Source organism: Colius striatus, chromosome 10 (assembly GCF_028858725.1).
Source record: "Colius striatus isolate bColStr4 chromosome 10, bColStr4.1.hap1, whole genome shotgun sequence".
NCBI classification, from domain to species: domain Eukaryota; kingdom Metazoa; phylum Chordata; class Aves; order Coliiformes; family Coliidae; genus Colius; species Colius striatus.
Window position 1 is genome coordinate 21,880,654 of NC_084768.1, and position 15,385 is coordinate 21,896,038.

Below are 15,385 nucleotides of genomic sequence, written 5' to 3' on the forward strand. Positions count from 1 at the left end.
ATGTCTATAGCAGGTATTGTTTAAAAATAGGATTGTAATGTTATATACATGATAAAAATACAGATGTTTAATCTGATGTAAAATTGTATGGTGTTACATTTGTACAAATATGTATATACATTGCAGCTTTTTAACATGTTTCATTTTATAGTGAAACCTAGAGTATCCAGGCCTGGAGACCAGCAAGAAAATGTGTATGATAAACCCTTAGAGATCTCAGTAATTGCAGGAGAAGATGTCACACTTCCATGTGAGGTAAAGAGCTTGCCACCTCCCATAATTACCTGGGCCAAAGAAATGCAGCTGATATCTCCGTTCTCTCCAAGGTAACAATGTTTGCTGAAGTCAAAAGTGAAAGTGCATCAAAGCTATCAAGATTTTGGAAGATTATAGAATTTCTGTAACCACATTATCAGTGAGATGGTGTTATTTTGTCCTGCATGAGGACCCTATTTTGCTAGGTCTTGAAACTTTCTTTCCCAAATTAATCATATGTTTCTTTCTGAAGGATACTCAGACCATGCATTGTTGCACTGCTTCCTTTCCAGTGTTTGTTTATGTAGTCTCAGGAGGCCAAGGCAAAAGAGATCCAATGATATTTGTACTGCGGTGGTGCACAGAGACCCACATAATCTGTGCCTGATTATATATGTTTAAAAACTGTTTTTCTTTTCTTAAGCACTTCATATTTATGCTCAGGGGAGCAGTGTCTGTTGTTCATACAAAGTCTGGGCTGCCAGTAGAATACAGATGCTGATAAATGTTTGGGAGTGCTTATAGAGACGCACTGCTCACTGTATTTTGGATCTAAAAACTCTTCAGATATTCTTGACCATAGTTAAATGCTCATTAAAAAAACCCTACAGTTGAGTTGATGATCTTAGAGAATGAAAAGTTAGGGATTGTCTTCTATACAGCACGTGCCACAACGTTGGAGTTCTTTCTTATTATTTTAGTTGGGTGCAAAATAAGAGAGGAGATGAGTAGGTGATTGCTCTCTATGTTCCCAGTTGAGATGCCAGGCACTGTCAAGGTACATGCTAGTGCATTTTTTAGTCTTCAAGATGTCTCTGAAGGGGAAAAGGCTATAGCTGCATTGATAAACCAGGAAATGGTAATGTTGGCCAAATGCACACTACAGCAATTGCTATGTCTTTTCTCTGATGCCTCTCAGTGAGCCAAGTGGAAGGAATGAGACTATATTTCAGCTCAATTAGGGTATTGTAAAGACTCAAAGACAAGAGCCGCTTTCCCTCTACCCAAATCTGTAACTCAGAGACACATTCCAGTGAGTCTCCAGTAGCCTCAGCAACTAATAGCTGCTGGGCCAGCATATTTGGTGAAGGAGGCTTGTGCACAGAGTTGATCCTGTTGTTAGTAATCTGTGTGGAATTTTCTGCTGTGTCCTGTGAGCACATTGCATGCACTAACAAATCTGTGTTCTTGGTCCCTAACTTGTCCTCATTTTACCTCTGGAGGCACTGATAAATTAGACTACTTGCTCATGGCTGTTGTGGAGAGATCCAAGTTGTCCAGAGTAACAGAAGCCCAGCTCAGCCTATTCCATAAAATTGTTTACAGACGTCAGCAAAAGTTAAACAACTAGTCCAAACAAAAATGTTTGAGACCACCCAAAGATGATGTTAGAAATGTGACCAGTAAACAAAAGAAAAGTGAAATAAGAAATGAAGGGACTTTTATCAGAAAGCAAATATAATTGGTGAGCAAAATAATAGAAGGTAAATTTCCCCAGCAATCTGTCTTTGGGAGTTATTTAAAAAAAAAAAAAAAAAGAGAGAAAAAAAATGGTTTGGAAATATAAGAGCAGGGAAAGAGCAATCATAATATGAGACAGATCTGGGTGACCCAGAGGAAGTACACCTCATTTTCTTTCCCTTCATCTGTCTGGGTCATTGCAATCCCAGAATTCATCATTTATGCCCATATGATAACATTGTGTGAATTAGACAGTGCCAGAAAAAGGAAGATAGATAATACCACCAGTTCCCACCAACTTTGACTACATTCTTTATATAACCTCAAGTGCTAGACTTGGATTTCTTTTTGTCAGTGCTTAGCTGTCATTTTTTTATTCTCTCATTTATTTTCACTGTCTCTGTTTCTTTTGACATCTGCATGGGGAAGATCTTGGCTTAGCTGGACAATGTGTCTTGCAATGTTGTAAGCCTGTGGCCAGAACTGCAGTAAAAACTAATGTTACATAGTTAACTATTTACTGATGAATAATGACAATTTCTATAAACATCAGGACTGTCAGTTTTTGAACTAGAATACCCTTCAGAATTCTCTCTTCTGTCTTGAATCAAAAAAGGATGAAGTAGTATAAAAAATTGTTTCACTTTCTGACCCTGCTGACCTTTACTGAGAAAAAAAAGTGATAAGAGGTTGAAGAGCTCCATTTCTGTACCTGTTAGTTTTTGGGATATTGCATTTATGTATTTATTTCTTGAAACAAGGTACATTTTAGTATGTCCTGTAAGTAGCCAGAACCAAATTTTGTAATTGAGATCTTATATTTTAGGTATTTGTCATGTATTCTGAGGTAGTGGCTCAGTAAAGTGTTAGAAAAAATGAGTAAATCTAAGTCATAGTTTGATATGTCCTGTCTCAGCGTGCCCTGTGCAATGGTGTTAATTTAGCTTAATCATTAGCAATGTGTGTAAGTAGAGGTCATTCACCTTTCAATGCATGTTTATATGATGTATCTGCTTCTTATTTTTCCAGACACACTTTTCTACCCTCAGGGTCAATGAAGATCAGTGAAACACAAGTTTCAGACAGTGGAATGTATGTCTGTGTAGCCACAAATATTGCTGGGAATGTGACTGAGTTAGTGAAGCTAAGTGTACATGGTAAGTTTTAACTTACAGGATAAAAATCTGCAAGTTTCCACGTGGAACTTAGAATCATGCAGAGCACTTAAAAAGATTTTCTGTGTGTACATTAAATACTGTTGACCTATATTCTTTCAGGTCATACTTTCATATCCAAATTGTTATTGTTTATGTGGAAGGGAAATATTGTATACACACTTGGGTATACATATATATACTATATACACACCTTCCTTTAATGTTCTTTAGGCTCATGGAAGAGTTACAGCACAAAATGAAATTTACTCTGTTCAAATCAGCCAGAGGGATTTTAAGAACTGAAAAGTTTTGTTCTAAGGCACTTGAATGTTCTCTGTGCAACAGGTTTCTGAGCAGTAAGTCTGGAAGCTGTGACTGAGAATAGCAAAGTTGACTGAGGCTTACAGCTTCCCACCAACTTATGGGAATTACACATCCAATGTCAATCGAACATTACAGCTTGCTTGCACACCAGCTTAGATGACGATGAAACCAGTGTGCAGCTGTCACTTGTGGATTGGCAGCTGCTCCTGTCTTTGTGCTCAGCTACAGGCATGCACATTCTGCTGTGTACTCACCTTTACAAGCTAATACCTTAGACACATCTTACTGTACTTCCTCTATTCAAACCAGTCCCCTGTGCTTATGACCACCTTCCTCTTCCCCTCAGTGAAGGTGTTCAGTTGCTCTTGCACAAGCTAAGACCTATGTGGCCCTCCCTCTCCTTTTTACCGTGGATCATCACATTCTCACTCCCATGCCTCTCTCCTGCTCTCCCCGTACCTGGAGCCCAAACCACATCTCTCATCCACTTGCAAAACGTCACGTGTTCATATCTCCGTGCTCTCTCATTTATTGCTCTCAGACTATGTCAGGCAGAAACACAGGTTGTGGCACATGTACCTCTGGCCAGTGCTGAAGCACACAGAATAGTGAGTGCAGGAGCCTGGCATAGCCCAGAACCACACAGTAACTGTGGATGTATAGATAGTTCTCCTGGGGTTCATGCTCTTGTTGAGTTTGGAACTGTTGCTGCCAGTGCCCGTTGCCAGCACATGTCTTTGAGGTGGATAACATACCACAAATGTACCAGATTGGAACTTCTGCCCCCAGCAGCTCTGAAACTTTCAGATGATGCAAAATTCAGTTCCAAAGGCTATAACTGAATACTGTCTGGTTCTGTGGATAGAATAGTCTGATATCAGTACACATCTTTGTTTATCTGTAATTGTGTGTTAGCAAGGAGCCTGGAAAAATGACACTTGTTATTTTTTCAGACATTCTTTATAAGTCTTTTTACTATCAGTGATCCTTAGAAAGAAAAAACATTGTGGCAGAAGAGTTATGTTGGATTTATGTTATTCTTTGGGACCAGCAAAATCTCTTCCAGTCATATTTTATCTCCTTGTCCAAACTTGTGTTTGAAAGCATCCAAAGATGAGGGATTAGAGGAAGGAAATTAAAATGTCAGAAGGAAAACTAACTTTATCATAAAAACTTTTGAATTGTTTTGTTTTATCAAGAGCTCATATCCATAGCTCTTCAAATGTGCTGAATATAATAATATTACACTACTCAGAAGCAAGTAATCCAGTAGAATTTGAAGTGGAGCTTCTTCAAATAAGTGAAGCAGTAGTAGGGTATCATGCATCCTATCCTGTGGAGAGAACATCAGCATTTGCTTCCATGGTCAGCTGAGAGAATTTAGATTTGGTGATTAAGGAAGGACATTTTTTAGAATGTTAAAACCAAATTTCCTTCAAGAATGAACTTGTACAACATTTTCTTCACATTACTGTGGACTAAATTGTCTTCCATAGTTCCTCCAAAGATACAGCGTGGGCCTCGAGTTTTGAAAGTCCAAGCTGGCCACAGAGTTGACATACCCTGCAGAGCCCAGGGGGTTCCTCTCCCAACAATCACGTGGTTGAAAGGCAGAAATGCTGTGATGATAGATGGTGGGCAGTTTATCCACAGCTTGGATGGAGCTCTGGCCATCAGCAACGTCAAGCTTCCTGATGCTGGAACCTACCAATGTGTTGCCAGTAATGTGGCGGGCAGTGACACATCAGAGATAACAGTTCAAGTTCAAGGTATTTAAATTAGGGCTGTAATCTTGCCTCCTGCCTTGACTAGGTATAATTTCATGCCAATACTATCTGGTGTATGTTTTGGAGGGCAAAGGTCTTAGTTGTTGACTGTTATACGATGCAAAAGCCAAATCTGTATTCAATATTATGTTCCGATATTAAGAAAAATTAAGAAAAACAGTCTTTGGAGAGTTTGTAGAAATAAGAAAAAACAACTGAAAATATATGACCTTTCTTTTTTTAAAAAACAAAAAGATTTTAAACTATTTATGATTTGGTTTTGTAGTAGGTAATTAGAATAGGATTGCAGTATGGCAAACCTTTTTTTTCAAATATTTTCTCTGTGTGTTCAGATGTCTCACATTTTAAGAGACTGTCTCTGAACCTCAAAGTCTGGTATCACTAGTTTAAATAGAATTTAAATTTTTCATGAGCTGAATTGAAGCTCTTCACTAGATCAGTTAGTGTACTGTTGAAATGGTTGCAGTGGTCAACATGCCAATTTAAATATGTAGTATAGCTCCTCATTTGATGGGCTGACATACATCACGACTGATGGTAGCTAAGGAGGAATTATATTTTCTTTGCAGCAGTCTAAAGACAACATTTTAATCCCTTTGAATTAGAGGTGCTGAGAACTGCTCATTATACACAACAAAGGACTGCCAGTAACTTTACTTAATTATGAATAATATTCTTTGTGTATTCTCAGTCTTCACACGAGTTTAAAATGAGATGCAAGAATGAAGGATGGAAGTAGTAGTAATATGTGGTATGAGGAAAAAAATAATATTTTTCAGATTTTGCAGAAACACTGTCTCTGCCTTCCAAACAAATATAGTGGGTTTTAGAGAGAACCAATTTTGTTAAGGTTTGAAAGCTTCTTTGTACTGCTTACTTCCTAAATATTCCCATTGAAATCAAGTGTTTGGCTAGTACACTTCATCAATGTAAAGAGGGTTATTGGAGTTTGACCTTGTGTGAATGAGAGACTTAGAAGTGTTATGTATTGCCAGACTGTATTTTCACATTTGGGAGCATAGGTCAAGAATTTTTTTGAGGTCTGATTTTTTTTTTTCAGAGTCTCCTACTATTGAGGATCTGGAGCCTCCATACAATAGTCCCTTTCAAGAGCGAGTGGCAAATCAACGTGTTGCATTCCCATGCCCAGCAAAAGGTGTGGATCACTGTTGCCATCTTTAGTTATGATTTTTTTTTTCTATTGACTGTTGAAAATTACTGTTTTCTATGTACTCCTTGTCATGATAAACATGTACAACCTGCACAAAATTTTCCAAAAATGCTTTATGTGGAAAACCAAACTAGTGGTGATTTAAATAACCACTGTGTGCAGAATTTCTAGGAAAATCATTACTGGCCAACAAGGATATTAGAATCTTTAGAACTAAGTAAGAGCTTTAATGTTTGAAAGCTTGTGGCCTTTCTGTGCATTGTCCTTGCCAATAAGGCTTCTAGAAAGCACTGGGAAATGTTTGAATCTTTCTTGTTCTGAGCTGAGTGAAGTATTTGTTGGAGTTTCACCTTTTTCTTGTTAGGTATTCCAAAGCCTGTTATCAAATGGTTACGTAATGGAAGAGAGCTGACAGGCAATGAACCGGGGATTTCAGTTCTGGAGGATGGGACACTGCTGATCATAGCTTCTGTTACAACTTCTGATAACGGAGAGTATGTCTGTGTGGCAACCAATGAAGCTGGAAGCACAGAAAGAAAATACAACCTGAAGGTTAACGGTAAATAATAAATACAATGATTGGGGAACTGGTGTTGAAGAACACAATATTGTTAGAAATTGCATGTCCCAAATCTACCCATGTGCAGTTAAATTATAAAATTGAATCTAAGTACTTGTATACTCTATATTTTTTCTCTTCTTTTTGTGTGCCTTTATGCACAAACCATCTTTTTTTGCTCAAAGAGTTAAGTGTGCCTTATTTGTAAAGGGTTCTAGTTAGCTCTAAGCCTTACTACAAATGACAGATGAAGACTTTAGTACCATAGAAATTAAAGATTGGGTGATAGATCTGAATTTCAAATATAAATATGAGAAAAGTTATTTATCATAATGAACATAGAATAGGAGAGTTCTTAGTCCTGATATTATTCTTCCAGAATCCTAACTGAAAAATTAAAACTACACAGGTGGCCTTGAGATTCATTTTGATATTTAGCTTCTTCCAGAGTACTTTTATTCCAGCATTGTTCACTTCCTATGACAGTTAGTGCTGATGCCTGAGCAGATTTACATCTTTATGTTTATTCATTGAAAGTCAGGAATTCCATTTTGTGCCAGCAGTGGGGTTTGAAGTTTCCAATCTGTCTCAGAAGGCAATTCTCCTTGCATTCGTGGTGGAACAAATGACAGGCAGATGTTCCTGAGCATGACTGAAGCAGTGAAGGAGGAGGATGACTCTCTGTAATCTCTGTCCTTTTTATACTAAGCGAATAATACGGGATTTTAAATTGAAGATTAATATTAAATAAAATTAAAGACTAAATTTTAAAATTATGCTCTTAAAATGTTGATGGTGATTGTATTTGAGTGTATTTCCCTGGGGATCTGTTATTGGGCAAGATAAGACTCTTTTTTTTTTTTTCATAAAAAGGACACAGTCACAATCCAATAGGCAAGTGGAAGCATTGAGTGGGAAATGAAAAGACTCTGAGGAATTTAGATTACAGAGGTTCTTGACTTGGAGGGAAGGAGAAAGTGAGAATAGAAGGCTTAATACATAACTTTGAACTTTCTTGTAGTTCCTCCTGAAATTAAAGATCAAGAAAAGGTGACAAATGCATCTGTAGTTCTTCATCACTCTGTAAGTCTGTTCTGTGAAGTATCTGGCAACCCCTTCCCAATTATCTCCTGGTATAAAGAAGATATCCAGGTAATTGTACAATTAACCCGATTGAAGTAATATAGCCATCAGTCATTTTTGTGTTGACTTTTGAGTGCTTGGTATGAGAACCTATTTAAAGTAAATACACGTACATGCGTCTATGTATGTTTAAATTACACTGAGAACACCCACACAGAAAGCCAGTTAAATACAGTTAATCCATTAGTCCAACTCTTCAATAAGTCAAAAGTAAACTATTTTCAAGATTCCCATAGTAATTAGCTGTAGCAACCTCCCAGTGTTGTAGATGCCAGAGTCCTTTCAGAGGGGACCAATAATGTGATTTTTCTTTCTTCTGTAGAAGGAGAAATAAGAACTCTTGGAGGTGATTTGAATTCCTTAGGATTATCCTTGAGTCCTGTGCTTTTACTCGTAGCAGATAAATGATAGGCTGAGATGTGAAGACCCCTTTATGTATCATTGTGACAAACCATTATTGATGGTCAAAGAATTTCTTTGTTTTTTCCACCCTTGTACTTTGAGCTACAAGTCATATATTGAGTAGATGGCAGAAGTTGAGGAGATTAGTGCTGTAACTGAAAGGCGAAACAGATTATCCTTAGACTAAAACTACCATTTTGTTATAAAAATCCAGCTGTGATATTTGGCTGATGCAGTTTGAATCACATAATGCTAATGTCTCGGGTTCTTTTAAGGTTGTGGAAAGCAGTACTCTCCAGATTTTGCACAATGGGAAGATTCTGAAGCTCGTTAAAGCTACTATTGATGATGCTGGACAATATTCATGCAAAGCTATAAATGTAGCAGGAAGTTCCGAGAAGCTGTTTAACCTGGATATACTAGGTTAGTTTTATGGTTTGGGGGGTTTTAGTTTATTTTTTCTAAGATGGTGATCTGAAAAACAGTTGATCTATAAGAGGCCAATAAATTTCAACTTATTATAAACAAATTCTTTCCCTCACTGCTCATTAAATATTGGTTGCTGAAATACTCATCATGATGGCTTTTGAATGTTTAAAATTCGCCATTTGTGTAGTAACACAGAGAAAATGTTGCTTTTCACTGTTGGATATTGGTCTTCTGTACTCAGGTTTGTATTTTTGATGTACAGCAGTTAGGAGTTGTTTTATGTAACAGTTCACCACCACAAGGGTGGAAGTGCTTATCATGGTAGAAATGATGTTGCAACCCAGCAGTAGTCACTCTGCAGTGAGAAGTAAAGCCATTTCAAGGCAATAATATGAACCAATATGATCCACTACTGCAGTTCTTTGTTTCATAGCACACATTCTCTGGTTAAATACTGGTTCTTCCTCTAATGTTTGTCTTATTTTAAAGTTCCACCAAGTGTAATAGGTGCTGATACCCCTGATGAAATTGCTGTCATCCTCAACCAGGAAATCAGGCTGGAATGTAGAGCCAAAGGTTTTCCTTTTCCTGACATACACTGGTTCAAAGATGGCAAGTGAGTATATTCTAGCTTTTGTGATATCTGTCAAGGTTATTCCTCCCTAGAATAGAAGTGCACTGTACCAGCAAGCTCTGCTGTTAACTCTTTAGCATTAAGTTGTCATCGGGTAGAGTTTCTGATGGTGTGAGGTGGTAAGTTCTTTAATCAAATTGAGCATCCTGCTTTAATTTTTAAGTTGTTTCATTACTAATATTGTCACTTGCAGAGCAGATGTACAGCACTCGAAGCTAGCCAATACTTCAGTGAAGATATACATAACCATTTCTTTGAGTTTAATCTATGAATTTATTCTATCTGGACTATTTTAAACATATCATTAGTTAAAATACAATTGTTTTGCATCATTTTTTCATTGGTAGGTGGTATCCATATAAAATGTTTTTCTAGCTAGTGCTTTGCACAGTTTTGTGTATATACATGAAAGATTTTAAAGCATTTGTAGCCTACATGTTTCAATTCTTTGTGCAAGAGAGGAATTATTGGCAGCTTAAATATTATCTGGAAAACAAAATGGGATATAAATGTGTTTAAATATTGTTGGTGTTCAATGATGTAGTTTTGTATCAACATTGGCTAGTAACTCACAGATATTCTGATGTGACAATCTGTTGCCCTTGGGTGTTGATATGTTGACACTTTCATCTGGTAAATTCAGACATTTTATCATCAGCAAAGGACTATCATGACCTAAGTAATTAGAAAAAGAAACTGAGATCAAGAGTAGGACTCTAGATGTGATACTGGCATCCAGGACAATCTGAGTAAAGTACTTACGTGTTTTGGTTTCTCTAAAAACTAGGAATACTTAATTATAAAAGTTTATCATTTTATGTTGGTTCTTTGGATTAATGCTGTTGCTAGACAGTACTCTTTAATGGTACAATTACTGCTATCAAAGAACCTTTTCTTATTACTGTCAGTTTAAATGAATCTTGAAAGGATGACCTCAGAGTTCTGTGAAACAAAATAATATCTATTCCAGGCCCTTGTTTTTGGGTGATCCCAACATTGAGCTTCTGGACAAAGATCAAGTTCTGCATATAAAGAATGCTAGAAGGATTGACAAAGGTCGTTATCAGTGCAGTGCCACCAATACTGCTGGCAAACAAGTTAAGGAGGTCAAGCTAATCATCCATGGTAAGTTTGTAGAATGGCTGATCCTAGAAGGTCCTTTCATTTTATTCATAATGTTAATAATTAGCCCTACTTCTGGCTTGGATATTTTCCCATTGTATTAGAGCTGCTTGTCATCTCTGTGGATGAAAGCGTTTACTGATACAGAAATGTATTTGCCTTTGAAATGGGTTTGTTTCAGCCTGTTTTATAGTTTGTGTTTTGCATATAAATTATTTAATTAGGAAAATGTTTCATTATGTTTTGATAATCTGAAAGATCAGTCTCATAGGTGTAGATCCATTCACTGACACTTTGCTTTACACTTCTGCAGTGGCATTTTAAATGGATGCTGTGGAAGTCAGTGGAAGTTTAGGATATACTGAGCATGTTTGGCAGCAGGGGAGTTAATGTGTCTGCCAGATGTGTCTGGTACTTTCAGCAGTCATAAATTTAGTTGTTGCCAATTGCACTATGTTTTTATTACTTCTACAGAGATTTACGAACTCTTTATATTGGCTCATTTACGCGAGAGCTTGTTTGCTAGAATAATCAGAGTAGCACTGCTGAGTGAGGAAGGGAAATGACTGTGGGCCAAAAGTTTCAAAAATAGGAGCATAAAGCTAGACTGTTAAGCTCATATTTAGTCTCAAAGTGAGTGACTTCATCTTCAAAAGTTTTGAGTACTGAACAGTTCCCACTACAGTTGTAGAGGCTCTTGGATATCTTTGGTATTTTAACAGCAGGTAGCTGTTCCTTGTTGGAAAGATGTGCCTCTGAAGGTATACAGAGATTGCTCTTTCCTCTTCAGAGGCAGGGAAGAGGCAGAGCCATGTCCAAGTGCATTGCAGGGTGCAGGGAGGCCCAGCTGTGCTAATTTGGCATATGCTGAAGCCTAGAAGGTAAAAAGTTTCCAGGTACCTGTAGCAAGGCAGCAATGCTCTACAGTGCCCCTTGCTGTAGCACTCAAGTGTATAGTGGTCTTTTGATGTTAGATTCCATTTATATTGTATTCTCTTCATGTTTTCAAATTCCTATGTGCTGTAGAGGGCTATGCAGGCAATATATGACTGCTGGGGGGGAAAAAAGGCCCAAACGAACAAAACCCAAAAAAACCCACAAAAAAAGAACTGGGAAGGGTTGGAAGATTTTTTTTTTTGAGCTAAAATCTTTTATTCTTAAAGCATTCAAATTTTTAATCTATTTAACCCTACTCAGACTCATATACTAAGGTTTTAATACTGTTGTTTTGTCTTTTGAAATAGTCCCTCCTAGTATTAAAGGAGGGAATGTTACCACAGAGGTGTCAGCACTTCTTAACAATCTTATAAATCTGGAATGTGAAACCAAGGGAATCCCTGTTCCTACTGTTACATGGTACAAAGATGGACGCCCAATTATTTCCAGCCCCCAAGCTGTCTATGTGGAGAGAGGGCAATTCCTGCAGATACCTCGTGCCCAAGTGTCAGATTCTGCAAAGTATACTTGCAGTGTGACCAATGCTGCTGGAGCTGCTGAAAAAATGTATCATGTGGATGTCTATGGTAAGTGACAGTTTCTTGAACTTAGTTATTTACTATGTTGCAGGAGGCATATTCTGAAAGCTTTTCTGCCTTTATAACACCAGCAGCCTTTGCAGGCTTGTCAAGGTTGCACAGCAGACAATAGTTGCATTTAAAGACTAGCCTGAGTTGGCAGAGTCATGTAGAGGGAGTTTTACACCCTGTGCTTATTGTGACTTGCCAAAAGCTTGACTTCATAGGCTTTAATGCCATGCTTTAATGAAGTAGCAAAACTATTTCTCTTCCACATATCTTTCCTCTTTCTCACATGCGCATAGTGAACAATGCTTACCTGAAATGACCAGTCTGGGTGGGATCTTCAGTGCACTGTTTTAAGGCCTTCATATTTAGTTCTTCCATCTTAAAGCCTGGCAGATCCTCTGTTTCATACAACTGATCAATATTAAACAGCATCATTTTTCTTCTCTGTTTCCCCTTTCTCTTGGCTTGCCTGGACAGCAAATTCTCACATTAAATTGTGCGTGACCTAATGGCGTATAGAGCCAAAGTGAGTGGGGAGGAACTAACTCATTTGCTCTTAATACTTTTTCTGGCGACAGAATTAATCACTTGCAATATATTTTTTTCCTTTCTACAGTTCCTCCAGTAATTGAGGGTGATGCTGACACAGCCCAGAACAGGCAGGTGGTTGCTGGCAGTTCACTGATGTTGGAGTGTAAAGCTGCTGGCAACCCTCCACCTCTCCTTACCTGGTTAAAAGATGGTGTGCCTGTGAAAGCAAGTAACAACCTCCACCTTCTATCTGGTGGGAAAAAGCTAGAGATTCTGAATGCTGTTGAAGCTGACCAGGGCCAGTATTTGTGTGTGGCCACAAGCATAGCTGGAGAACAAGAGATCAAATATGAAGTTGAAGTCTTAGGTGCGTGAGCAGCAGAACTACTGATTTATTGGATTTCCATAAACCTAATAAAGCATGCTTTTATTCTGTTGGTGTCATTATATGGAAGATCACTTAACTACATATGCAACTTGACTAAACCTGGGCACTGTATACTTTTTCTGCCCAGGATAATGGGACAATTTCAGGTTAGCTAACTGAAGAGCTTTCCTGCATGTGGTAGGTAAATACTCAGAAACCTTTAAAATACTTCTCATTTGCCTTCCTAGAAGAAAGGATATGAAAGGAATGCACGATAAAGTATGATTGAGTGCTTGCCTCTGGGGAAAGAACTGACTTTGAATTGTGTTGTGCAAATTTTGAAACTTTTCTTGAAAGAGTTTTTCTTTTTTTCCCATTGAATCCTTCACTGTGGTCTGAATCTCAGCAGGTCCCTCTGAATGTCTCAGGGTAAATGAATTGTACAGGTATTAATCACATTCTCCTGACCTGAAGTGTTTGTTTAAGAACTTTAAAGGCTTCGTTGTTAAGCTTCGTACTGCCATCTCGAAGGCGGTTGCATACTATTGCATGCAGATGTAGACCATCCAATTTGTCCCAGGTGTATTTCGCTGGCCATGCTAGTCAGTGAAGGGCTGTATGACAGTACTTCCTTCCCAGCCCACCCACTCCTATGAGAGAATGAGACAAGGTGAAGAGGACCTGGAAGAGGGTCCCCTGCACCTTTTTCTCCCTCTAAAAGGTTCTAAAAGTCCTGTCCCTGCCCCATTCACTATATTGTTGAGACAGAATCTGGAAAAAAAATGAGCAAAAGAATGAGAAGAGTAGTTGGAAGCCACAAAACATCATTAGGTAGATGTTTCTTCAGAAACAGTTATGAACTACAAATCTGTGCATGTCCTAAACTGAGTGAGATGTTTCAGATACACTTTTATCATGTTCCTTATGCTTAAATGTTTCTGTCAAGGGATTTTTTATTTTTTTTTCTCTCTCTCTTACAGTCCCACCATTTGTGGAAAGTGGGGATGAGCTCTTGGACTACATTGTGATTCTCCACAGCCCTTTGGAGTTGGATTGTTCAGCAACAGGGACACCTTCACCAGCTATCACGTAAGGGGATTGGTATGGCAGTAGAAAAAAGAAAATATTAGAAATCTGTTGATTGGTCAGGTGAGCTTGGTGGTAGTCTGTATGAATTGCCCATATTATTTAGTGCTGCTTTGTGTGTGGGGGACAAACTCCTGGCTCTACTAAAGTATCAGGCACACACACGTGAAGATCAGGATTTTATTTCAAAGTAATTTGGTGTGTTGTGCCAACGTATGTCCTGGAAACTGGGATAGGTAACAAGCTGATAAAACTGTCATTCCCTTGCAAATGCAACTGTGCATTTTTCGTCTGCTGCCAGCGATTCATTTTTCTTGGTGATTTCTGTCTGCCTTGATGGTATCTGCTTTTGCTGCTACTTCCCAGCTGTCACTTTTCTAACTTCTTTAATGCCTGTTCCACTTTACTCATTTCTTCTGATAAACCATTTTGGTCTATGTCACTCAGAAAAACAGAATGCTATCCGACATCTCCAAACCTTCCTAGAAATGCAATTAGAGTTATGGAGAAGTTCTCTTTGATAGAATTGTGCATGTTTTAGGAGTGGTGTTGAACTTACTTTCATAGTGATCTGAGGCTGTACTTTCTTTTTCATAGGTGGCTGAAAGATAATCATCCAGTTGAAGAGGGAACTGGACATAAGATCTTATCAAATGGGCAAAAACTTCTCATCTCTCGAGCTCAAGTGTCAGACACCGGCCGCTATAAATGTGTGGCTGCAAATAAAGCAGGAGAACATCAAAGGGAATTTGATGTTACTGTGCATGGTAGGTCACTCAAGGTGGGTCAGGGGGAAGCAGCAGATGCCTTTATTTTAAATTACTGGCAAGGAGGTGCTCATATTTTCTGTAAATGTTTATTTGTATAGGTGGGTTGAAAAACTGGAGATGAGGGCAGATGAAATTGAAGCAGAGCTGCTCTTACCTGTGGGATATTGCTTCTATATATTTAAAAGTCTATGTTCAGATGAGACTTCATTTTTGTTTCTGCTCCTTTTTCCAGTTCCTCCAACCATCAAATCAACTGAGACTTCTGAGCGAGCTGTTGTGATATATAAGCCTGTGACGCTGCAGTGCATAGCTAATGGCATTCCCAGCCCTTCCCTAACTTGGCTAAAAGATGGCCAACCAGTGAACACAGCCAGAGGAAATATAAGAGTAAGCACTACTCTTTTACAGGATCCAAACCATGAAAGATAGTTGCAATATATGTATTAGTGCTGCTTTTCCTTTTGCTTCCCTTGTGCAAGATGTTAAAGATCCAATGTGGAGAGCAGTGGGCTTCTTACCTGAATAGGTTGATAGCTCATATTGAATAGCAGTGTTTAGTAGACAGAATCCCATTAAACACCTCCATATCAGAAGAGTCTGTGACTGTAGATTCAGCATCTGACTCCTTTCAGTTGTACTTCAGCATTCAAGGCATGGTTGTCTG

General features: G+C 38.2%; 1 protein-coding gene across 1 annotated transcript in view; it reads left to right on the top strand.

The window, feature by feature from the left end:
* The window catches only part of HMCN1 (hemicentin 1), a 187,720-nt gene that overhangs the window by 85,992 nt on the left and 86,343 nt on the right, over positions 1-15,385 (top strand). Inside the window, exons 22-35 of the mRNA XM_062003248.1 lie at positions 152-326; positions 2,746-2,873; positions 4,694-4,966; positions 6,045-6,140; positions 6,520-6,714; positions 7,736-7,866; positions 8,535-8,682; positions 9,178-9,304; positions 10,293-10,447; positions 11,689-11,967; positions 12,584-12,865; positions 13,846-13,954; positions 14,549-14,718; positions 14,954-15,108. Of these exons, the coding sequence (XP_061859232.1) occupies positions 152-326; positions 2,746-2,873; positions 4,694-4,966; positions 6,045-6,140; positions 6,520-6,714; positions 7,736-7,866; positions 8,535-8,682; positions 9,178-9,304; positions 10,293-10,447; positions 11,689-11,967; positions 12,584-12,865; positions 13,846-13,954; positions 14,549-14,718; positions 14,954-15,108 (2,423 nt within the window). The remainder of the gene's footprint in view (positions 1-151; positions 327-2,745; positions 2,874-4,693; positions 4,967-6,044; positions 6,141-6,519; positions 6,715-7,735; positions 7,867-8,534; positions 8,683-9,177; positions 9,305-10,292; positions 10,448-11,688; positions 11,968-12,583; positions 12,866-13,845; positions 13,955-14,548; positions 14,719-14,953; positions 15,109-15,385) is intronic.